The 23,729-nt window shown below is 44.4% G+C and overlaps 1 protein-coding gene across 6 annotated transcripts in view; it reads left to right on the forward strand.

Moving 5' to 3' along the window:
* Window positions 1-23,729, forward strand: part of cdk5rap2 (CDK5 regulatory subunit associated protein 2) — a 59,199-nt gene that overhangs the window by 19,008 nt on the left and 16,462 nt on the right. For 3 of the 6 annotated variants that reach the window (XM_083793744.1, XM_083793740.1, XM_083793742.1), the window contains exons 17-38: window positions 22-201; window positions 652-846; window positions 1,498-1,668; window positions 3,152-3,269; window positions 3,954-4,093; window positions 4,197-4,313; window positions 4,854-4,997; window positions 7,688-7,800; window positions 8,424-8,563; window positions 10,398-10,538; window positions 10,833-10,942; window positions 11,546-11,689; window positions 12,249-12,326; window positions 13,287-13,462; window positions 13,670-13,845; window positions 14,074-14,297; window positions 15,250-16,732; window positions 17,950-18,057; window positions 19,878-20,029; window positions 20,123-20,565; window positions 21,812-22,044; window positions 23,423-23,474. In XM_083793744.1, the coding sequence (XP_083649870.1) occupies window positions 22-201; window positions 652-846; window positions 1,498-1,668; window positions 3,152-3,269; window positions 3,954-4,093; window positions 4,197-4,313; window positions 4,854-4,997; window positions 7,688-7,800; window positions 8,424-8,563; window positions 10,398-10,538; window positions 10,833-10,942; window positions 11,546-11,689; window positions 12,249-12,326; window positions 13,287-13,462; window positions 13,670-13,845; window positions 14,074-14,297; window positions 15,250-16,732; window positions 17,950-18,057; window positions 19,878-20,029; window positions 20,123-20,565; window positions 21,812-22,044; window positions 23,423-23,474 (4,838 nt within the window). The remainder of the gene's footprint in view (window positions 1-21; window positions 202-651; window positions 847-1,497; window positions 1,669-3,151; window positions 3,270-3,953; window positions 4,094-4,196; window positions 4,314-4,853; window positions 4,998-7,687; window positions 7,801-8,423; window positions 8,564-10,397; window positions 10,539-10,832; window positions 10,943-11,545; window positions 11,690-12,248; window positions 12,327-13,286; window positions 13,463-13,669; window positions 13,846-14,073; window positions 14,298-15,249; window positions 16,733-17,949; window positions 18,058-19,877; window positions 20,030-20,122; window positions 20,566-21,811; window positions 22,045-23,422; window positions 23,475-23,729) is intronic. The other 3 variants (XM_083793741.1, XM_083793743.1, XM_083793745.1) reach the window with 3 other exon arrangements.

Genomic DNA, 23,729 nt, shown 5'->3' on the forward strand with positions numbered 1-23,729 from the left:
CAACTTTCTCTCTTTCACCAGAGTTTTGACAGTCTGATCAAGGAGAAGGATGTGGAGTTGCAGCACCTTGTCAATACACTGAAGAACCTCCAAAGAGCCAAGCAAGATGTGGAGGAGAACCTGAACCGAGCGCTAAGGGAGAAAGACTCCATCATCAACCAACTACAGCTCTCCTTACAGGGAAAGACCAAGGACATGGAGGTTAAAGAACAATTTAGTTTGGGGTTTTTCAACTATTTAACTAGTACAACTAATACATAAATAAACTAATTTAAATCACAATCACAATAGTGTTCAGCTGGCTTATGCTGTCTATGGGAACGCAGTTTTTAATAATATCTCTGATTCTTCTTTTTGGCTCCAAACAAGCTTGATTTGCGCCTGATTTCTCTAAAGTCTAAATGATATGATCTCCGGTTACAAAATGTATGTTTTGGGTGAATTAAATAGCATTCGCGGGACCCGTTAAATAGCGATAATTCACTTCCTGACTCTCGGTTTTCGAGGGAAACTGCTTTCAAACTCAAGGATTGAAAAAAGACTTTGAATAGTAAACTAAAATCAATATTTGTTCTCAATTTCAACACTGCTTTATAGGTGAAGAATGGCTGACGGCTTGCTTCTTAATCTTCCCTCCTTGTCCATATCCAGGAAATGTCTTCAGCGATGCTGAGCCAGTCACAGACACAGGCCCGTGACCTTGCTGAACAGATGGGTCAAAGGTTAAAGGTGACGGAGGCTATGCTGGCTGAGGCTGTGAAGGTCAGAGAGAGGCTGGTTGCCGATAACGAGAGTGCCGTAGAAGGACTGCTGAAAACCATCGGCAGCAAAGACCAACTCCTCAAGGTAAATTTAACCACGGCAATAGTACTTTAATGTTGACAATTCCTGTCCATGTTTCCTATGAGGACGTTCCTAAAATAAGGATGGCCGGTTGAAAGTGGTTAATGTATATTCTTTTGCATCTATATCCTGCTTTACAATGTGCATTACAGTCACTCATTTACACATATTCACACGTCACCAACCTGCTCAACAGGAGCCACAGGAGAGCTGGGGATGCTACCTTCTAGTTCCCCGGCGGCCACTCTCCCTCCTGAGACGCCAGCGCGACGGCAGCGCCGCACACTGTTTATTTACACACAAACTACTAATTATGTAACTAAACTAAACAAACAAAAAAGAAAAAAAATATTTTGGCATCTGCCATTTGAATTAAGGTGACTTACTTAGTGACAATAAAAAGGGCTTGTCAGCTCAAACCCACACACAATGCAGTACTTTGTAATGCTACTTATGTTTGTGCACAACACTCTTGAAAACAAAAAGTTATATACAAAACAAACCTACCAATTCCATTTACTCCCTCTATTTCCCATTCCAAGTGCGTCTCGTTGACGCACCAAAGTAAAAAAAAGTGTGGGCACCCGGCCCTGATCTACACACTCAAGTCAACCTTGTTTTCACCCTCCTTGCGTTGTTCTCGTTTTCCCCCAGGAGTCTGCGGAGCACTACAACCTCATGCTGTCTGAGCTGAGAAGGCAGCTGTGTGAAACGCAGCAGCGGCTCGCCACCACGGAGAAGCACGGTGCCACTGCAGCCCAGGAGGCTCACCAAGGAGGCGCTGATCTCAGAGCTCAGCTGGCACAGAAAGAGAGCCTCGTCAACGTGAGTTCACTGGGGACTGAGTGCTGCCTCCTGGCTGAGCGACCTGCCCGCTCAGCTGGAAGACAGCGCACGGCGTGGGGAGCATGACAAAACGCTACCACAGATGTAGCCCATCGCAATTAATCCTTCGTTTAATGTTGACTTTGAATCACTTGGATGCCTTCTTAACCAATTAAAGCCTACAGTTTATGCTTCGTTGCCCCCGGAGTCCCCCAGGAGTTTGGGTGTATTTCACTTTCATCATTTTATAAGAAGTGCATGGTAGTCGGATCGGGCTGAACCCTTTGCCCAAATCAGGTCATATGTCGATTTAGGGGCAATTCACACTATGGTCCCGGGTGCGCACTCGGGACCACTTCGAAGATGTTGTGGTAGTGTGAATGATGCGTACCGTTCCCGGGAGCGGATCGCCCAACCGTCCCCGGGACCGCATGGGGGGGGCGGGTCTCTGGACCGTTGAAGTGTATTCAGATACGGATCGTTCCAATGTGAATGCATGCGTACCTAAGGAAGGACGTTTTTTATGAACGTGACATAATCTCTAGTCGACGAGCCAAGCGTCAACAAAAAAAAAACCACACAGACGCTGCACGACGCGTAACACCAGCGCATTTCTCAACACTGCACGTCTCCTGTTGAATCTGCATATACGCGCAGCACCGCAGTGCACGCTGATCTTATTCTGCGGACTACACGTGGCTCTTGGGCTTTGCTTGGCGTAGTTTCCAAAGTAAAACAAAATAACAATAATGCTAAAGTAGAATCCATAGCAAACTAATATCAAACACGACACTGGAGCACAGAACTGACTGACACAGTGAATAGCAGGCAGGCTGACAGTGAAGTAGTATAACGGCAAAGAGCCAAAGAGGCAATGCAATGTGTGTCTGGATTTATTTGAGACAATGTCGCAGAGTTGATGGTCAGTGTGCGGGGCGTGCCAGCCATCAAACACACCGCCATCTGGAGGATTAAAGTGTGTTATGCAAGTGTACCCGGTGAGCTGTTGAATCTCGGGGCAATGTGAATCATGGCCATCGGGGACCAGGCAACCGTATTCGGAAACGGTTCCAATGAAACGGATTCAGTCCGTCTCAGTGTGAATTGCCTATTAGCCCATTCTGACCGGGCACCCATTTTGGTGTTGGCATCATGTTATGCTTTAGCTATTGAAAAATAGCAGATCTACAAGCTCATATCGCGCCACCGAGTGGCGCGATACGAGCTTGTAGGTCTGCTATTTTTGAAAAATCGAAGAACGACTGACATTTTTAGAATCTGATCTCAGGTCAGAATGGGTTCATCAGACCAGTGTGTGTCCGGCGGAAACCTCGTATGAATCTGATCTCAGGTCAGAATAGGTTAGATATGTAGCTGACCTCATAGACGGGCCACATGAAGTCTGAGATCCACGCGGAGCCACGTCAGTATTACACGCTGTCTCGTTGTTCTTGACACTTCTTTCTTCATTGCTATGGTGCAGAAGCTGCTTGCTCATGGCCAGGGACAGGACAGACGCCAGCACAGTGAGGAGATGAGTCAAGTCCTGGAGCTCCGTCACACTATTCAGATCCTACAGGAAAGGCTGGTAGAAAGTGGAGGTAAGACACCTGAGCCTAGTACCTTCTAAGTGGAGGTTGATTGTATTAACTTTGTTTATTTTCAACCAAGGTTCATGTTTTAGGTTGTTATTAGAACAACGGTGAATGTTATTATTTTCCCCTATTTGCGGCTTTCTTTTGTTTTAACGATTTTAGCTATTTTTTTTACAGGGGGGGGGGTGGGGGCATTGGAATAAGTAGCTATATGTATTTTTTTTTTAACATAATTTTACGGTGATTTCTTTTTTAGTATTTACTATAGTCCTACTAGACCCCAGTAAATTTCATTAGGCCACAAACGATTGCGGGGTCTATTGAATGTGAAGGAGGAGGTGACAAACTGATGATTGAGCCTAGGACACACAGAAAATAACTACTGTGGCCAGATGTAATTTCCTGGGGTCTAGTAGGACTATAGTAAATGTCTGACAATAAAGAAATCACCCTACATTTAAAAAAAATACATAGGCCTATTTAGACACTTTTTTTAGAAAGATATGCTAAAATGAATGAAAGCAGCAAATGAAAAAAAATATTAATAACCTAAAATTTTTTTTTACCTTGTGACCTATTTTATTTTATACTGCTATGTACAATGCCATGCCAAAAATAGTAGACACTGACACCAGGTTGAAAGTTTGTGAATTTACTTTCTTAATTCTTCTTCTTTTGTGGATTCCGAAGCTGATCTGTCCAGAAGGAATAATGAAGATAACATGGAGAACATTCCACTCAATACGAACACCATTGTCATCCTGAAAAAAGAGCTCATGCAGAAAACGGAAGCACTGAACAAATTGTTAAAGAGGGAAAATGAACTGAAGGTCAGTAACAAACCATTTACTTCTCATCTCCATAATTCATTTTTACTTGGTGCTGTTCATTCTGTTATAATCTTGCTACCTGATATCTTTTTTTAATATGCAGATTTTGCTGGCAAAGCTTCAGTCGAGGTTAACTGAACTGGAGGGAACCAACAAAGGTCAGGCTGCTAACTTGGAGTCCTTGACCTCCACACTGGAAACCAAGGATGAGATAATCAGTGTAAGAAAAGATTCACAGAGACGTCAGTGTGTGTGTGTGTGTGTGTCAGTCACACACACATTGAGACAGGGCTGCACCTATTGATTATCTTCTTAGTGATCTTCAATTGTGATTATCCACTTAAGCCCTATTTTGTCATCTTACACCAGTGTTACACAAGAATAAGGGACATTGCCGATCAACAAGATCACAATGCGACGTGTTGTGAACTTGTACAATAGATCATATGTTTTTATAATCGATTTTGTTAAAAAAAAATGTATTTTGCAATTTCACTAGAGGATAAGTCCCTTGAGTTGCAGCAATGCGGTCCTCAAGGCATAACATACAACAAGAAACAATACAATATCACAGAACAAACGAAAAAAAGGACATACACAAAGGTTCTCCCCCCCATCTCAAACCCACCACAAATTAACTGTTGCACCCCTACATTTAGACACTGTCTGCTTAGGACAAGGAGTGCTTCTGCTCACTACATTTGACATTGTTGACCTGCTGTAGCTGTCTTTTGAAAGGACTTCTTCTGTCTCCTGGTAGGACCTCCATCAACGTCTTGGCCAGAGAGGAGACAGTCACGCCAGCCAAACGCAGGACCAGGCCTGCAGGGCTGGGATAGATAGATCACTACCTGGCCTACCTGAGAGAGAGAGAACCATCATAGGTGGAGATAGCCAACAAGAGGTACATTATAAAAATGTTGTTGTTTCTTTACAGAAGGCAGTTATTAAAATTCTGTATTTGTACAATTCACAGAAAACTAAAATGATGATGACTTTCTATACGATAAGGCCTAAAAAAAAAAAACTTTGGTTTCCGGTTGCCGACCGACTCTATTAAATATGCGCGACTCATATTATTTTATTGGCATTTGGTGAAAAAAAAAAAAAAAAACAGAATACGACCGAGTCAAGACCAAAAAGGTCTTTGATCATTAAAATTCTCTTTGATGAGACCATCGGGACACGCGACCTCATCCTACGTTATAAAAAATTAAATCCACGTAGGAATAGTTGTAGAACCACTATCGTTTGTAACAACACTGTCAACACAGCGCGCTGTGCGCCGCCATGTTGCTCAGCTCTGACCGGGGAGCGGAGCGCAGCCTCTAGACTAGAGCCAGAGACAGAGAGTGACGACAATGGACTGATCAATGACGCATGCAGCCCCACGAATAAGCAGTGAACGGAGATGTCGCAACTCTCTCAACTAAACCGCGCTGCCTCCGACAGAAATATTTAGGGGAACATGTTTTAACGTGACATGCAGACCCGGTTCAATGGGAAACACAAACACACATTGAATAACACACGCCGATATTGTTGTGTTTCTGTTGCGTGTGTGTTGTGGTGCCACTGCCACCGCACATTAAAATGCCACCAAAAAAAAGCCAAAAGCCAACCGCAGGGCAGCAGAAAATATCAGCAACCCTATTTTCTAAACCTGCTGCCTCTACTCCAGGTATATGTCACTGTGTAATGAAAACAATGTAAAGTTGTATTAACCATTAAAACTGCCACAGTTATTTCACATAGCCAAAAAATGAAATATGTAGAAGCCTATCCATCATTGCCGTAGGATTTTTTTTTAAATCCTTGCTACCCATCCTTCCCACGAAAAAATAAATAAGTAAAATAAAATAAAATAAATTCCTTGCTACCCATCCTTCCCACGAAAAAATAAAATAAAAAATAAAATAAAATAAATTCCCTACCTACTCAGCCCAAAAATGACAGCCAATCGGAAACCAAAGTTTTTTTTTTTTAGGCCTAACCAAAATCAAACTGAATCCAGGAAACAGTAATTACTCTGCACTACTACTAATAAGGAGAAATCCAATGAAATGTCTAGACAGTAAAAATGCTGGCCTTGATAATCCTGACTCCCCATGCTGGCCTTGATAATCCTGACTCCCCATGCTGGCCTTGATAATCCTGACTCCCCATGCTGGCCTTGATAATCCTGTCTCCCCATGCTGGCCTTGATAATCCTGACTCCCCATGCTGGCCTTGATAATCCTGTCTCCCCATGCTGGCCTTGATAATCCTGACTCCCCATGCTGGCCTTGATAATCCTGACTCCCCATGCTGGCCTTGATAATCCTGACTCCCCATGCTGGCCTTGATAATCCTGACTCCCCATGCTGGCCTTGATAATCCTGACTCCCCATGCTGGCCTTGATAATCCTGTCTCCCCATGCTGGCCTTGATAATCCTGACTCCCCATGCTGGCCTTGATAATCCTGACTCCCCATGCTGGCCTTGATAATCCTGACTCCCCATGCTGGCCTTGATAATCCTGACTCCCCATGCTGGCCTTGATAATCCTGTCTCCCCATGCTGGCCTTGATAATCCTGACTCCCCATGCTGGCCTTGATAATCCTGACTCCCCATGCTGGCCTTGATAATCCTGACTCCCCATGCTGGCCTTGATAATCCTGTCTCCCCATGCTGGCCTTGATAATCCTGACTCCCCATGCTGGCCTTGATAATCCTGTCTCCCCATGCTGGCCTTGATAATCCTGTCTCCCCATGCTGGCCTTGATAATCCTGTCTCCCCATGCTGGCCTTGATAATCCTGACTCCCCATGCTGGCCTTGATAATCCTGACTCCCCATGCTGGCCTTGATAATCCTGTCTCCCCATGCTGGCCTTGATAATCCTGTCTCCCCATGCTGGCCTTGATAATCCTGTCTCCCCATGCTGGCCTTGATAATCCTGACTCCCCATGCTGGCCTTGATAATCCTGACTCCCCATGCTGGCCTTGATAATCCTGTCTCCCCATGCTGGCCTTGATAATCCTGACTCCCCATGCTGGCCTTGATAATCCTGACTCCCCATGCTGGCCTTGATAATCCTGTCTCCCCATGCTGGCCTTGATAATCCTGACTCCCCATGCTGGCCTTGATAATCCTGACTCCCCATGCTGGCCTTGATAATCCTGACTCCCCATGCTGGCCTTGATAATCCTGACTCCCCATGCTGGCCTTGATAATCCTGTCTCCCCATGCTGGCCTTGATAATCCTGACTCCCCATGCTGGCCTTGATAATCCTGACTCCCCATGCTGGCCTTGATAATCCTGTCTCCCCATGCTGGCCTTGATAATCCTGTCTCCCCATGCTGGCCTTGATAATCCTGACTCCCCATGCTGGCCTTGATAATCCTGTCTCCCCATGCTGGCCTTGATAATCCTGTCTCCCCATGCTGGCCTTGATAATCCTGTCTCCCCATGCTGGCCTTGATAATCCTGACTCCCCATGCTGGCCTTGATAATCCTGTCTCCCCATGCTGGCCTTGATAATCCTGTCTCCCCATGCTGGCCTTGATAATCCTGACTCCCCATGCTGGCCTTGATAATCCTGTCTCCCCAGGCGCTACCAAACGTCACCTCCCTGCAGGGAGAGCATGAGGCCCTGAACAGAGCCCTGAGGGCCGAGCAGCAGCTCTACTCCAGCCTGGTCAGAACCGTCAAGGAACAAGACAGGTATGGCTGCTAGAAACTTGTCTTAAGTGGAAACTGAGCTACATTTTCCTAACCACCCTGTCCACTGTACCAAGACATCAGAGACACATACGTACTTCCCACAGATTGCAATTACCCACAGAGATTTTGAAAACATGACTAATGATTAAAAAAACACTAAACTCCCATATCTTCATGGTACAAAGTACAACAATGTGCAAACACGGCAGCGAGATGTGTGAGCTGCTGTGATAAGAGAAGGATATCAAATGGTACACAACCCACCCTAAAGACTAATCGTTGTGTGTATTCCTGCACTATCTGCATCGCGTGTTATTGGTACATAGAAATTGATTTATTGGAGATTCTGACTTTCAATTGTAAAGCCCATTGAATTGAATATGTGTGTGTGTGTGTGTGTGTGTGTGTGTGTGTGTGTGTGTGTGTGTGTGTGTGTGTGTGTGTGTGTGTGTGTGTGTGTGTGTGTGTGTGTGTGTGTGTGTGTGTGTGTGTGTGTGTGTGTGTGTGTGTGTGTGTGTGTGTGTGTGTGTGTGTGTGTGTGTGTGTGTGTGTGTGTGTGTGTGTGTGTGTGTGTGTGTGTGTGTGTGTGTGTGTGTGTGTGCACGTGCGTGCGCACACTGCAGTGCCCAGCGTCTCCATGCCCTGCAGCTGGAGCTGACAGCGGTTCAGCTTCTCAGGCAGCAGTTGGAGGACGGCATCAAAACCAACGAGGAGCTGAGAGACGACTTGGAGAGAGAGATCCAAAGAGCTCGGCTCAGAGAAGGTACAGTAGACACATGTGCTGCTGATGGGGACTGGCATTTAAACCCATTCTGACCTGAGATCAGATTCTAAAAATGTCTATTACATCCTGACAGTTTCATTATTAACCCATTCTGACCTGAGATCAGATTCTAAAAGTGTCTTAGATTTTTCAAAAATAGCAGACCTACAAGCTCGTATCGCGCCACTCGGTGGCGCGATACGAGCTTGTAGATCTGCTATTTTTCAATAGCTAAAGCATAACATGATGCCGACACCAAAATGGGTGCCCGGTCAGAATGGGTTAAAACAACCTGTAAATCAAGCTACGTCAAGACGAAATCTAAATGAAAACTAACTTAAGCTATGACGACTAAAACTATTCAAGAGACTATGACTAAGACTAAAATCTAAATTTGCTGTCAAAATCGACACTGGTTCATCGTACTTGTCTTCTCACCTGTTGCTTTCTACATCATCCAATCATCTGCATGGATTAATCCATGATAAAATAGCTCTGTTTTCACTGTGAAGGAAAAAATATAGCTTTCCCCCCCAAATAATATTAATTATTATATTGACACACTACACAGTCATTTGTAAGTATTTTGTCAGTGTGGCAAAGTTACAGAATTACACTCTTGTTTACTTCTGTAATCCATACGGCCGCCATTATGTGTTTTTGTTTGGTGATGTCGATAAATCAGGCTGTATGCCAAACCACTTCAGTTGTGAGCCTGCACGTGTGTTCATGCACAACAGTTTGTACTATGAAATAAATCCGCTCTACCTCAGCCCACGTCTAATGTTAACCACGTGTACAATATAAATAGGTCATCTGTAACTAACTGTCTGTGACTGTGACTCGCATAACATTTACTGACATTCCTGCTCATATGACAAGAGGGTACATGTAGCTAGTTATAAAGAGCGAGCTCTCCATTTGAACCCACCGTCTCACTTCATCTAGATTCTAAGATGACCATGTCGTGCTGGACTATTCATAATCGGTTTTCTAAACATGTGCAGTCTGATCCCATTCCTCAGACTCAAATCTTGATTCTATAATTACATATCCATATTCCATTGACTGGACCACCACAAACCACTGTACTGTATGTGGGACATCTTTGTTTTTCGTACCTCTAGCACAATAGTTCCACATTTGCGGCCCGTGGAGCGCCCCCTTGTGGCCCCTGGAAGAATTAAAATAAATAAATAAATTGTTTTTTAGTTTTTTTGGGGGGTGGGGGGTCCACAGATATAAATGGCATTAAATGGGGGTCAGTAGCCTATGCATGTCAAACTGGGCATCCTTTTCAAATGGGGTCTTGCCCTCGCCCGACTCGGCCCCCAGCCTGGTACCCTAGTCAAATATGGCCCTTGAGGAAAATTAATTGGGGAACCGTGCTCTAGCGGCAGGACTAGAAACAATGGCCTATATATAATGCACACAGAATAACTCTTCCTACTACTTCCGGGCCGCTTCTCAACTTCCTTCATAGGTGTTAACGATGATACTAATTAAGGTTCTCTTCCATTTAATGTGCAGTGGTTCTCAAACTTTTTAATTTCAAGGAGCCCTATAACTCTGAGAGTTACTCACCCATACGGGGCCATTTGGAACCCACTCAAGGACACTTTGAGGCCCATTGTGCATGTTGGCTCCACAGTGAGCCAACATGCACAATAGCAGCACCCCTGACTCTGTTTGACCAGAATGGAACAGAGCCTTCGTTAGTATCATCGGTGATACCTGTGAAGGAAGTAGGGAAGGGGCCCAAGTTCTTTCCAAAATGGCGTGTGTGCATGTAGCCCCATTGGCGCACATTGGTGACATTGCATATTTTGTTCAGGTGTGGCCGTGGTCGATCCCAGAGAGCTGGAGAGCATGAGGCATCAGCTGGAAGACGCTCAGCGATGGAACACTTCTCTACAGTCCCGTCTGGGAGCTATCCAGAACCGAGGAGGGGGAGTAGGAGGAGCTAATGACACTGGTACTACCACTGAATATTAATCCTCAGATAGAAAGTCTTACGTGGTTAAACAGTCTTGTGCCATGTGGCCCAAATGTCCATAGTGTTAGTGTGAGGCAGCTTGATGTACACATAACGCTAGTATGTCACAGGAACTTAAACAAACCTTTTTGTTTTCATAGTTTGGTATGACTCGCCCGGGAATTGAACCCTGGTTAGGTGCCTCAGTTCTCTGAAATTCTTTAGGATGCCATGCATTTTAAATATCTCGGGCATATTGTTTTAGTCTGTGACCAGTTCTTCTATGTCTCTTAGGTGACACTTGGAGCTTCATAGCAGACCAGACGTCCTACATGAGCATTTGTGTGGGCGAGGGACTGGATGGTGGCTTGTCTGAGCTCTCTGCACAGGAGCTCCGACAGAAGGTGAGCTCTTACATTTTAACCACCTGGCATCCCATCATCATTATAGGTGAAAAACTAAATACATTTACAACTTAAACACTATATACTTTATTGACCGGGGTCCCCCCCGAAGGCTATACTTGGTCCTGTCCTTTTTTTACCCCTACACAAAACCTCTTCGCTGAAAATAGCCGATCTACATGGTCACAATGCTTTGCAATGTGACGCGTTGTGCGGTTGTAGACCTCTGTCTTGACCATTATATTCACCTCATAATAGTGACGCAGTTTTTAGAATGGTAATTTCTCTCATTCTTCTTTTTGGGTCAAAAGAAGCTTGATTTGCGGCTCATTTCTCTAAACGATATGATCCTTGGTTACAAAAAGTATGTTTCGAGTGGATTAAATGACAATCGTGGGACATGTTACACAGCGGATTTTCACTTCCTGATTCTTGGTTTCCGAGTGAAACGGCTTTCAGAATTAGATGCCTATTAAATGACTGGATGGCGCCCTGAGCCACCACCAGAGGGTGCTGTTGGCGGTAATTGAGTTAATATTTAGTGACAATGAGGATGGTTGTGAATAAATGTATTAAATGTAGTTATTCTATGCCCTACTGTAGATTTTGGAGCTACAGGAGTATATTGGCAAACTGCAGGCGCTGAATATGGATCTGCAAAGAAGGCCGTCGCCGTCCGAGAGGTCAACTAATGACCCATTCAGCAGAGACGACCCAAACCTGGTCCACACAAGTCCTGGGATACAGGTTAGAGCCCACACAATCTGCCGTCAGTAGAATGTGGAACTTAACATTCCTCTTTCAAATCTTTATTTATATAGCAAGCAACTCTGTATTGTTTGATCTTTTTTCTGTCTCTATATGCATTAAATAGAATACATACTTGAAACCTTAATAGTTGTCTGGGTCACATCCTGCTCCCGTCTGGATCATATCCTGTTCTACTTCCTTCTTTCTAACCTCTTAAGCCTTTGACCTTCACCTATGCGTGTATTAGAGTGTCTTGTCTCCTTCTATTAAATGCCTATCTTATCCATTATACTATATATGTCCTGTTTCTAACCAATGCCTTGTTTGTCTGTAGCAGATGTTCTCTCTCCTCCGCCTCTCCTAACAACTCCCTGTTTTCCTTTCTCTTTGTCCCATGAAATTGTGTTTCTTTTCCCCATCATGCCACATTAGACACATCACACCATTCTGATGTCGCCGTGCATCTGTGCATCTGTTATGGATTCTGTTGCGTCCTTGACTTTTCTTTTACAAAGCCATGTGTGTCACCCTCGCCTCCCATCCCATTACTCTCTAGCAGCTAGAGAAGAGGAACCAAAGGCTGTACCATTCTGGGAGGGACAAACAGAGCCAGACAGATATCGCACTGGAACAGGTATGAAATAGACCAGTGTTTCCCAAAACAATGGGTGAGGACCCATTAGTGCAGTGGTTTTCTGAACATTGGCTGACCAATAATAATAAGTAAAATTGGGTAGAGCTAACCCCCCATCATCACGGCTCCTCTGTAGAACAGAGTTCTTAATCCTGGGCTGTTTACCCCCCCAAATAAATGTTGAAATCAGTGCAGTGGTTTTCAACCAGTGGTCCAGGGACCACCTGTGATCCTTAAGGGGGTTCCAGGTGGTCCCCAGCTAAATGATGGAGAGTTGGTAACCAAATGGACCCCTAGAGATCTTTAACTCTTGAGAGTGTAAATTGAAACCAAATGGACCCGTACGTGTCCATTTGGTTTCATTTTACGCTTTCAAGAGTTACATTATTGTTAAACATCTGCATTACCTAATTTACAAGAAGTCTACACAATTAGAGAATGCAGAATAATTGTCATTTGCCACCAAAATATTAAAAGTTCAAAGTCTGAGAGGCTATTTAGATTATTTGTTTATGTGGATCCCCATTAGCTACTACCTTAGTAGCAGCTACTCTTCCTGGGGTCCACACATAAAATACATTACATCATATGAAATACATTTTACAAGACTGTAAGAAAAACAGTACAAAATACAACTAAATATAAAACAAGTGATTAATACATATCGCAACCATGAATACAATTTCAGTTTGAGTAGCCTACCGTTACAGTATGAAAGATTTTAAACGGTGTTCAATGACCATCATCAAAAAGCAAGTGACATGAGATATTTCTTTAACTTATTTTTAAAATCTGATCTGGCTAAATCTAATCAAATGGTGGTCCGTGGTTCAAATGCCCAATACATTATGTAATGGGCCTTGATACAAAAAGGGTTGAAAACCACTGGTTTAGTGGATGGTAACAAATTGTGAATGCCAATACTGCTGCTTCTTTTCTTAAAACATTTTTCCTTTTTAGGTGGGGTCTGCAAAACATATTGTTGATGCAGATTGTGACCAGAATGCAGAGCAAGGCAACCATCACAATGACACCGTGGACGGTTCCAGGAGAGATGTTGAGGAGGAGAACAGAGAGAGAACATCATTTCGATCTGTTCTGGCCGACTGTGGAGTGACATCGGCCTCCGGCTTTAGGTATGCTGGAGAAATATGTCTCTGTTTGTATTAGAACAGTTATTTACAGATACCGTTTTGATGAGGACCCCCTTGAAAACGAGTTGCTGCAACTCAAGGGAGTATGCATTACGTTGCCAGGTCGCAAATCACCTGAACGTGCAACATATATATATATTGACTGAATGTTGGCTATTTTTCCCTTTAACTGACTGAACTGTCCTGCAGGGAGGAGCTGCTCCGACTGAAGTCAGAGAATGTGGAGCTGAGAGGTCTCCTGAAGGAAGGACAATCTCAAGAATATAAAGAGAAAGAGAGCGCAGACGGCTCGGGGACGTCGGGGGACATCGGTGACGTCCACGGCTCGGGGACGTCAGGGGACATCCAGGGCTCAGGGACATCAGGTGACATCCAGGGCTCCTCAGGGACATCAGGTGACATCCAGGGCTCAGGGACGTCAGGGGACATCCAGGGCTCAGGGACATCAGGAGACATCGGTGACGTCCACTGCTCAGGGACATCAGGAGACATCGGTGACGTCCACTGCTCAGGGACATCAGGAGACATCGGTGACGTCCACTGCTCAGGGACATCAGGAGACATCGGTGACGTCCACTGCTCAGGGACATCAGGAGACATCGGTGACGTCCACGGTGACCTGAAGAAGACGGTGGAGAGGCTCCGGGCGGAGGCAAAAGGTCACCGAAAGGTCATCAAGTTCTTAAAGGAGCAGCTGGAGAGGAACTCTGGTGAAGTGCCAGACTTTCATGTCACCGGCGTCACCAAGGAGCTGGAGAGTCGACAAACTAAAAGCCAGTCACACATCAAGCATCCACAGCACGTTACAAGGCATGGGGTGAGTTGGTATTAGGGCTGCGAATCTTTAGGTGTCCCACGATTCGATTCGATTCGATTCCGATTCTTGGGGTGACGATTCGATTCAAAAACGATCTTTTCGATTTTTCAGATTCTCAATTCAAAAAAGATTTCTTTTCGATTCTAAAGCAGTTTTTTTTTTTTAACAGTGCCACCTAGTGGTCACCAGTTTAGGCTCTGAGTGCCAGATCTCCCATTATTAAAAAAAAGAGGGCGTTTTAAAAGAAATGTAAAAAAAATAATAATAATTATACGTCTTTACGGGCATGGCACTCAGTGCATAGTTGATTTAGATATGGGATGACGTCCCTGGCACTTAAACAGTTTTAAAAACAATTAAATAGAATTTTAGCATGATCTACTCCAGTCTTCTGGCATGAAAGCAGAGTACATTTAGTAAAAAGCTTGTATAATTGTAAAGGTTTTATCAACTGAATGATTTAAACACACAAAGGTTAAATCCAAGAGTAAGAACATGTCTCATTTATTTAGCTTGCAAAAATTTGAACCAGTACAAAAACAGGTGTAAAATAAATACAATTGGCAGGCTTAGCTTAGCTGGTAGTAAATGCACTATGCAGAAACCCAGGCCATAATGCATTGCATGCACAGGTAGTACCTGTGCATGTTTTTTTCTTTTTTTTTCTTGCACAAATGTACCTGTCAGGTACAGGTACATTTGTGCAAGAAAAAAAAAAAAAAAGATTTTTGGAAAATGAGAATCGATTCTGAATCGGACGGCATTAGAATCGCGATTCTAACTCGAATCGAATTTTTTTAACAGGCCTAGTTGGTATACACTACATTACATGTGTACATTTAAGTAAGAGATAATGCACTGAAAAGCTTACTCTATCATTGCCAAAAATATTAATTGTTATAAAATGTTATTTTATAGCAAATTTTAATATCGACTCGTTTGCCTTTCGTAGGCTGGTGTCAGATCTCGCTTGCCAGTCCTTGTGAAACACAGAACGGAGGACAGCGGTAGCAGAGTGTCTGCAAAGCAGCAGTCGAGACAGGGCTCAGACCTTTTGAATCCTGACCCACTTCATCACATCCATCTGGATCATCTCTGTGGGACCGGGCAGAACCGGAATGACGCAGGCCGTCTCATCACTTCCCCTGGTGCTGATCTCAGAACCACTCATCGCTGCAGCAGTCCAGCACTGTCTGACGCCAGCTCAGAATGCACACAGACTCAGACCCAGACAGATTCACGTCTCCAGCTGGCTCTTCTTCACCAGGAGTGCCAGGAGAAGGAGGCTCTGATAAACAGGCTAGAGGAGCAGCTGGGCGAGTTTGAGGACCTCCATGCGCAGCTCCAGGAGAAGGACCAGCTCAACCATCGGTACCAGTCGGCCTTAGAGGCTGCAGACTCCAAGATTCAATATCTGACCGCCTGCACCCTGGACAGCCAGGGTGGACTCGGGTCAGACTCTGGTTCAGGTTCTGGCATTGTTGTCTCAGATGCTGCTCTCCAGAGGCAATGCATGGAACTCCAGCAGGCCTTACAGGAGAAGGAGACACTCAACAGCCAGCTGATTGAGTGTTTGAACATGGCAGAAAAAGCTATCTCTTCACTCGGTGCGTCTACGTATTCGTCCGACAGCCCAGAAAACAACACAGACACCCATGAGCTGTGTTTGAGGTTAGAAACTGCTCTCCGACAGGTCAGTACCTCTCTGGATGGGAACGGCCCAGAGGCCGGACCGGCAGATCCTCTGGGGCGTCACCATGAACTGCAGCGACAGGCAGATTCCCTGCAGGAGGCGCTCTGGGAGCAGAATAGACTCAATGCTGAGCTGCAGGAGAGACTACTGAGAGGTGCAGAGGCCACTGCCACACAGCATGGCTCCATCAATACTGGAGTTGGAAAAGAGGAGTCGGAGGGACTACATGGGAAAGTGGGAAGCTCTATAAATATCAGTTTAATTCAGAAGGAGTCTCTGTCCGACTGTCTCAATGCGGCAGAACGCGCTGTGGCCTCTCTGACGGCATATTGCACTAATCGTACTGCCACCGCCCAGACCGGCTCTGAGCTGAGGCAACATCTAGACAGGCTCCAGAGAGCCCTAGAGGAGAGGGAAGGTCTAGTAAGGGACACCCAGCTTCATCAAAACCTCTGCCTCCTCCACAAGGCCTTCGCCGATCACTCCCAGAGGATCTCTGAACTTCAGACGTCCTTACAAGAGCTGTTGGACCACCGAGAGGAGATTGTGGCTCAACGGACAGTGCAGCAGGCCAAGGAAATGCCACCGAATAATGTTCAGGCTCAGTTGGAGACTCTCCAGAAGGCCCTGAAGGAGAAGAAACGAGCCTGTAAGAGCCTGGAGGAGAAACTAGCCGCAGCGCAGTCCATTATCACATTGCACAACTCAGCCCGGAAACTTTCTAATGAAACTGCACAAAAAGGTAAAGATATGGCTCAGAGAATGGTATTTGTATACTTTACTGTACATGTGGATATTGCATGCTACAGTAGGACGGTTGTCATTCTTGAGTGGCGCTAGACCCTCCAATGTCTGGCTTTCAGAAATTACGCCATGTGGCAGTCAAGTCTATGGACTTTTAATGTTTTCTTTAAGCATGTTTTTGCATGTTAGTTAGAATGTTAAGCATGTTTGCTTTAAGCATACATGATCATCATGATAAAATCACTAAGTGTGATTTATTCTTAATTTATTTTTAAAGTAACTGTTATGTGTATTTAGGTACTGCAATAACTTCAAGGCAGACTTGTGTGCAGTCTTCAATTTGAGTGAATACTTAAAGCATAGACATTGTGCTAGCATCATCTTGGAAAAGCACATAAGGCATAATTATGCCTGCCTAACCTTTTAGCCACGGTTTAGTTTTGGTTGGATAGGATTGTTGACAGTGACACCATAAATGTGCCGGAATCTTTTCAAAAATAATGGCGCTATAGTGCCAAGCAGATGAGGCCGATTTTACTCTGAAAACGCCTTCCATTACACCTCAAAACCGGGAGACATAATCTTCTTTTGTTACTGCCTTGCGCTGTCACAACTGATCTCTCTTTAGAAGCGTTTATATTCCAAACGAGATGCTTGGTTAAGTCAGAAATGATCAAAACCATGGAGAGCGTCGTAGATTTAGAGAAAATAGACAGTTTATTCGGGCTGTGAATAAGGAAGTGAACGCCAGTGTGCATGCACAAAACATGTCTAGGTTCACAGAGGAAGGCATGGCCAAGCAAAAAAAATGGTTCCCATTTTATATCATTAAAAAGGACCTAAAGAAGTGTATACACATCCAAGGCTCCCTGCAGATTTATTAGAGAAGACGTGTATACACGTCCTTAGCACAAAAAAGTGTTTAATATATGAGGGCATGTGGTGGGATCAGTTTTCTTGGGGTGATAAAATGATACTTTGTTCTTATCAGTGTAGTGGATCCTTGATTATAATGAATGTAATTGTGATAGTACAGAAACAAAATTATATATGCTTTTATACGTTGTACGACGATGTGTTATTCACCAAAGGTACTGCAAAGTATGAATTAGCCATACACAAGATGGTTGAAGGAGATGTGGTTGAAAACAATGTATAGGGTTTACAGTGTACACGCACTGCGTTTGGCCCTAACCTGACATGTATTGCCTCCAGCAGTGATTCTGGAGCAAGACGACAAGTGCGTGCAGGTGGATTTGCAGGACCTGGGTTACGAAACCAGTGGGAAGAGTGAAAACGATAGGGAGGAGAGCAGTAGCACAGGTAGACAGACAGCCGCTGAGTGGACACTAATCCCACCCTGTCTGTCTGCATGAGTGAACAGACTCTGCTGATCTTAAAGGAGAATTCCATGCTAGAATGCTTTCTTATCTTTCTTACCTTTCTTTGTAGTTGTTACGTCCCCACCAAAGAGGTCCAGGTGTTTTTTGTGTGCAAAAACTCCTTATTGGCTATTTTCCCTACCATAAGCCCTCAATGAATTGCATTGCATTGAATGGGAATTGAATGGGGCTATGGGGTGTTATGGTAGTTCGCTTATTTCCATTGAAAGAAGTAGTAAAGTGTGCCGCTTGGGATATTATTTACATTATGAAGAGAGGATATATACAAAGAAATTATAATTTTGAGCGATGCAAATAAGCGAATTAGCACAACACCCCATAGCCCCATTCAATCCCCATTCAATTCAATGGAATTCATTTAGGGCTTATGGTAGGGGAAATAGCCAATAAGGAGCTTTTGCACAAAATAACACTTGGACCTCTTTGGTGGGGACGTAACAACTACAAAGAAAGGTAAGAAAGCCTTTTAGTATGGAATTCTCCTTTAACCTGGGATTCTCTGCCTAACGTTTATTGCATGTTTGACTTTACACTGTGTTTGGGAATGGCTTTACCACTAGGGATGCACCGACTAATACGGCTGTACTTATTGGCCAAGCAGTTATTTGTATCCCTTCCACTTCAACACTGAACACTCCCATTATTTTTCGTTCATGTTCACTGTCTTATTCCACAGCTTAGCTGTACTGCATTTTAACAAATCTCTTATCTACATCTTTTCTATATGTTACTAGACTGGTGAGGTCAGACAATTGGAGATCCCCGCCTACTGATATGTGTGTTTGGTCACATCTAAATTCATTGTACAGGCCAAAATGGTGTATGAAGTAGATTAAAAACAAAACAAAAACACAAGCCCAAATTGATTAAATCAATTAATTACCAGCTGCATTTTTATTATCTGTGGGGGTCTGCTATAACTGCGTCTGTCAGTTTCAGCGCAGTACACACACACACACAGAGAAACCTCTAGTCGAGAAGCTCGCACATCGATGATAGACTCGCACGCACACACGCGCACACCATGCGCAAATATAAAGACACACACGCACACACACACACACACACGTGTCTGCTGCTGCACACAAACAGCGCAATCCCAACACACATACGTGTCTGCTGCTTCGCATTACTTTACCTGAAAGTTGACAGTAGAATCCAGACACACAGGTGGTAACAACTTCCTTGCAGAACCAGTACAAAGACTTCCGGGCACTCCGGTCCTTGGACAGTGATATGATTTGTCTTCAAAGCAATAGCTGGTTAGCATCCGTTCTCTCCGCTGTTCCAGCCAATGTGTATAGGGTTTGGTTTGGTTGTCCCAACCCAATTGCGAATCGTCTAATCGCAATTGTTTGAGATAATCACAATTATTTTGTCATCGTTCATGTAGATTTTTTTTTGTTGCCAAAAACAATTAACAATTTAATCGCAATTATTTATGTGACAATTAATCGCGTTGAATTTAGATTTCCACAAATATAGTAGGCAGAGATCTCCTACGCAAGACTAATCTCTTAAGCCCTGTATTTGGAAGTCAATGAATTGCAAAAATAGCTAATTTGGAAGCTCACAACATGTCGCATTGCGAGCTTGTAGATCAGATATTTTTGCTTTACTTTGTGGGGACAATTTATTTTTTACAATTCTCACCTTCTCACAAAATAGGAATGCCAGGTCAAAATTGGTTACGTTTGTATTTCTATTTGACTGTTCTGTCTGTGTGACTTTTGTTCCCAGATGTAGATGTAGTTCTGCGGTCTGGTGGCTGCACCTCCAGCTTGCCCTCCCTGCTAAAACAGGATCTGGCCACTTTCTCCTCCACTGAGAACCTGGACTCCAATTCCAGTGCATCCTACTACCCCAGTTCTCCTGCTCTCAGCTCACCAAAGGTGAACACATTTAGCTAGCTTCATGATCGATCAAACAGAAAATGTACAAAAGGCAAAATAACAGCTTTTTGACTAGCTCCTTCATCTTTTCAGGTGAGTCTGAAGTGCCTGCAGGCCTACGAGGACTACGGGCACTCTGAGGATCCAGCTAAGCTCCAGGCCCAGGTCAGGGAACTGAAGGTCCAACTGGAGTGCCAGTCCAGAGTCATTCTCCAAATGCAAAGCCTCCTGCGCAGGAACTCCCTCTCCAGCGACCTGTTGACCACACCTTCCGATCCCTCAACATCGAGGGACCTGGACGGGACGGGGAGGGAGGGTCGCACCCAGGAGGAGACGCGGGGTGCGGAACCGAGAGAGAAAGAAGGGAGGGGCGAGAGGGCGGCGAAGGATAAGATGATACACCTGAACGTAGAGCTGGAGAGAGAAAGGAGTCTCGACCGCAGCATGGGTGAACAGCTTCAGCACACACCTCCGCACAGGATGAGTGAACAGCTGCAGCAGACCCAGCACGGTAGCCGCCCTGCGTCACCTGCTAGGTCAGTGTGTGTTATCATTATTTTCGTTAATTATGAAATGTAGCCGTTGGAGCACGCGTGTTCAAAGCATGTCCTGGGGTCGACGTCGGCAAGGGCATGCGGTCGCAACGGGTTCCTAACGCCAAATGTGTTCAGATTTGAGCCGAGTCTCCTGTGAAGGTGCGTCTGAAGCCCGTCCTGGAACGGGTCTCTCCAGGCGTAAAAACCTGATGATGATTTTGTTCACTATGTACATGTAGATCCCATTGATGACCAAAGCAACATTTTGAAAATCCAAATTGTTGAATTCATTCTTTGCTATCATCATAAAACCCTACCTGGGGACGGGGCCGAAACTTCGGTCAACCTTGTTGGCCAACGTTACACCACATGAACCTTAGAATCCATATTCTGTGGCTAACATAGATTGTGTAGAGGGGAAAAGTATAGACCCCTAGGGGACTCCGGTCTAATACTGTACGTACAGTATATAGGTTTAAACCCTATATACTTGTTTGCCCCAAAATCGGGACACTAAGGGCGCATGTGGCGTAGTGAAATAAAAAATATGTTTTTCACACTTTTAGACCACATCCGTGGTCATCATAATGCATACCTAACAATGGATGCCAAAAAAATGGGTACCACGTACTGCGTGATGACGTGTCGACGCCCACATCGATAAAAGCCAATAAAAATGAAGCTCACCCGTTTAATTCCCCATATCTGCGCATCCGTCCAACACAGCTGCTACTGATTACAGAAATCCTCTGTTTTATTCCCATTCAAGATAACATCCAGACAGTGTATTACTCGGTTTCAACGCTAAAATATGTATCTGAAAATATTATAGGGTAGAAATAAGCCACATATCAGTAAACTGGTACAGATGGCCGACTATCTGACTTGTAAACAAACACATTCCATGCGTCCTGCGTATAGCATAGCTACCGTCCCATCGCCTGAAGGGATGCGACGCTCTGATTGGTTCAGAAACTTCAGAGCGGCGTTTCAACTTGAAACCGTCTAAAACTTCAAAATAAAATGTCCACCATTTCCATTTCACTACGCCTTTATAACAAAACAAGTTTAGGTAACTCACTAATTCATTTTTAATTAAAATAACTAATTAAATTTATTTAAGGTATGGCAGGTTACGTTTAGGCATGCTTTTGGTTAGTACCGGTATATGGTTAGGTTTTTGCGTGTGAAAGGTCACGGTCAGCATGGAGGTGAACTCCTCTTTGTGTGTGTGTGGTGTTTCCAGACTGGACTCGTTGGTTCAGTCTCAGGCCAGGGAGCTGAACAAGCTGCGGCAGCAGATCAAGGAGAGCCGTGGACTGGGGGCACTGCAGCGACAGCAGCTGGAGGATCTGAGCAGAGCCTTCACGGAGCTGCTCCAGGCCAGCGACGTGGACTTCCACACGGGCCAGGTCTTCAGAGAGCAGCTGGACAAGAGCCTGAGTGTCCTGGAGAGGCTAGAGGGACGCCTGGAGAAAGGTAGCTACTGGGAGCATTTTTTTTAATTGAGAAATTGTCGGCAGAACCATTAACCACATAACGCACCAGTTTATAATATAAACCATAGATGGATGGACCTTTTATTGATCCCGCGAAGGAAATTAAGCATGAAAGCTTGAATTCATGCAGATTATTTAGCTTTAGTCGTATTGCTAAGCCAATAATTTGATGACCCGCAGAGTCTCAATTGAGTCTTCTACTAAGTACTGACCGATGACCTGGTGAAAGTGCGCCTCTCAAAAGTTACAACAGAAAGTGGTCACCCGTTTGTCATTGCCGTTCACGAGAATGTATTTGTTGAATGTCAATTTCTGCTAAAAAGCAGGCTAAATAGATTTTGGCTAATTTGATATACCGGTAAATTGGGACTTATTTGCACGACTGCATTATGCAAAACAGAGGTGGGGGGGTGGGACATTCGGTGGGTGGATGGGACAACGGAAGACCTCTTACCGCCATTGACAGAATACACAATGCCCACACTTAGGGGAATGACTTTCCTGTAATCGTACCAAATCATGTGTCTTAGTTTGAATAATATTAAAAAGCTATGTTTGTCTATCATGTAGAGTAGACAATTCAGGCGACACTAAAGGACTATTCATAGTCTGGATTTTCGGTGATGAGGTGACCACCGCTCCGGTGGTGAGCTGACCACCGGAGCTGAAATAACGTTGAGCGGTGGTGAGTAAAAACAGAGAGAAGGACTGGAGCGGTGGCGGGGTGGTTTGCTCTTCACCGCGGCTGGTGACGTCATGTTGTAGTTCGGTGGTCACCCCACCACCGTAAATCCAGACTATGTATGAGCCTTAATACTTACCCACCTGTCCCTGGCAGATAAAAAAAAAGGTGGAGTTTGCTTTCAGGTTGCCCGACCAGGCAAGTGCTCATTTTGACAGGGGACGCAACGTCTATAAACACAACACGAGATATCTGTCTAAAGACCTGAACGTGGCCAGAGCGCTCTGTCTTCTGGTCTGTGGAATGCAAAATATTGCTATTTTCACTGTTGCACTGTTGCTACACAAAAAATAAAAAAATAACAAGTGTGTCTGTGGACCCATAGTCATTTTCATAGCTATGTTGAAATATACAAATTGAGGTATGCCATTTTTTTAACACACAAAGTAAAAAAATTAATGGTAATTCAAATTTTACCTATCATTTTATAATGGACGATTAACTTTTTGGGCAAGTGGGCATCCTGTGGGCAAGTAGAACATGACCTGTACTTGCCCAGCGGGTAAGTGTCACACATCTTGGTGCACACACAGGTGATACAGAAGAGAAAGTGAGAGGGAAGGATTTTAGAGGTCATTTTTTCACAGTTTTTTTTTTGTTTTCCTCTGTTTCCTAGGAGACACTCATCGGGATAGTGACGATGGTGCAGCGTTGGAGCTGGCTCAAAGGTACGCTTGTATTACATTTCCGTTGATTCCACTGGTTGGTCTGAACCAAATTCAACCTGGTGTTTATATTCTGGGAATGTCGTCGTAGGCAAACATTTAATAAACAAAAAACAAAATAGGCTATCTACAAGCAGTTGTGAGCTTGTAGATGAAGTGGCATTTTGCACCCTCATGGATGCAAAATGCTCTTCATCAGCAAGTCCCAGGTTTGACCTTTGCTGGATGTCTATATCAAATTGCAAATGGTTTTGCTTT

Source organism: Protomyctophum parallelum (assembly GCF_964188405.1).
Source record: "Protomyctophum parallelum genome assembly, chromosome: 21".
NCBI classification, from domain to species: domain Eukaryota; kingdom Metazoa; phylum Chordata; class Actinopteri; order Myctophiformes; family Myctophidae; genus Protomyctophum; species Protomyctophum parallelum.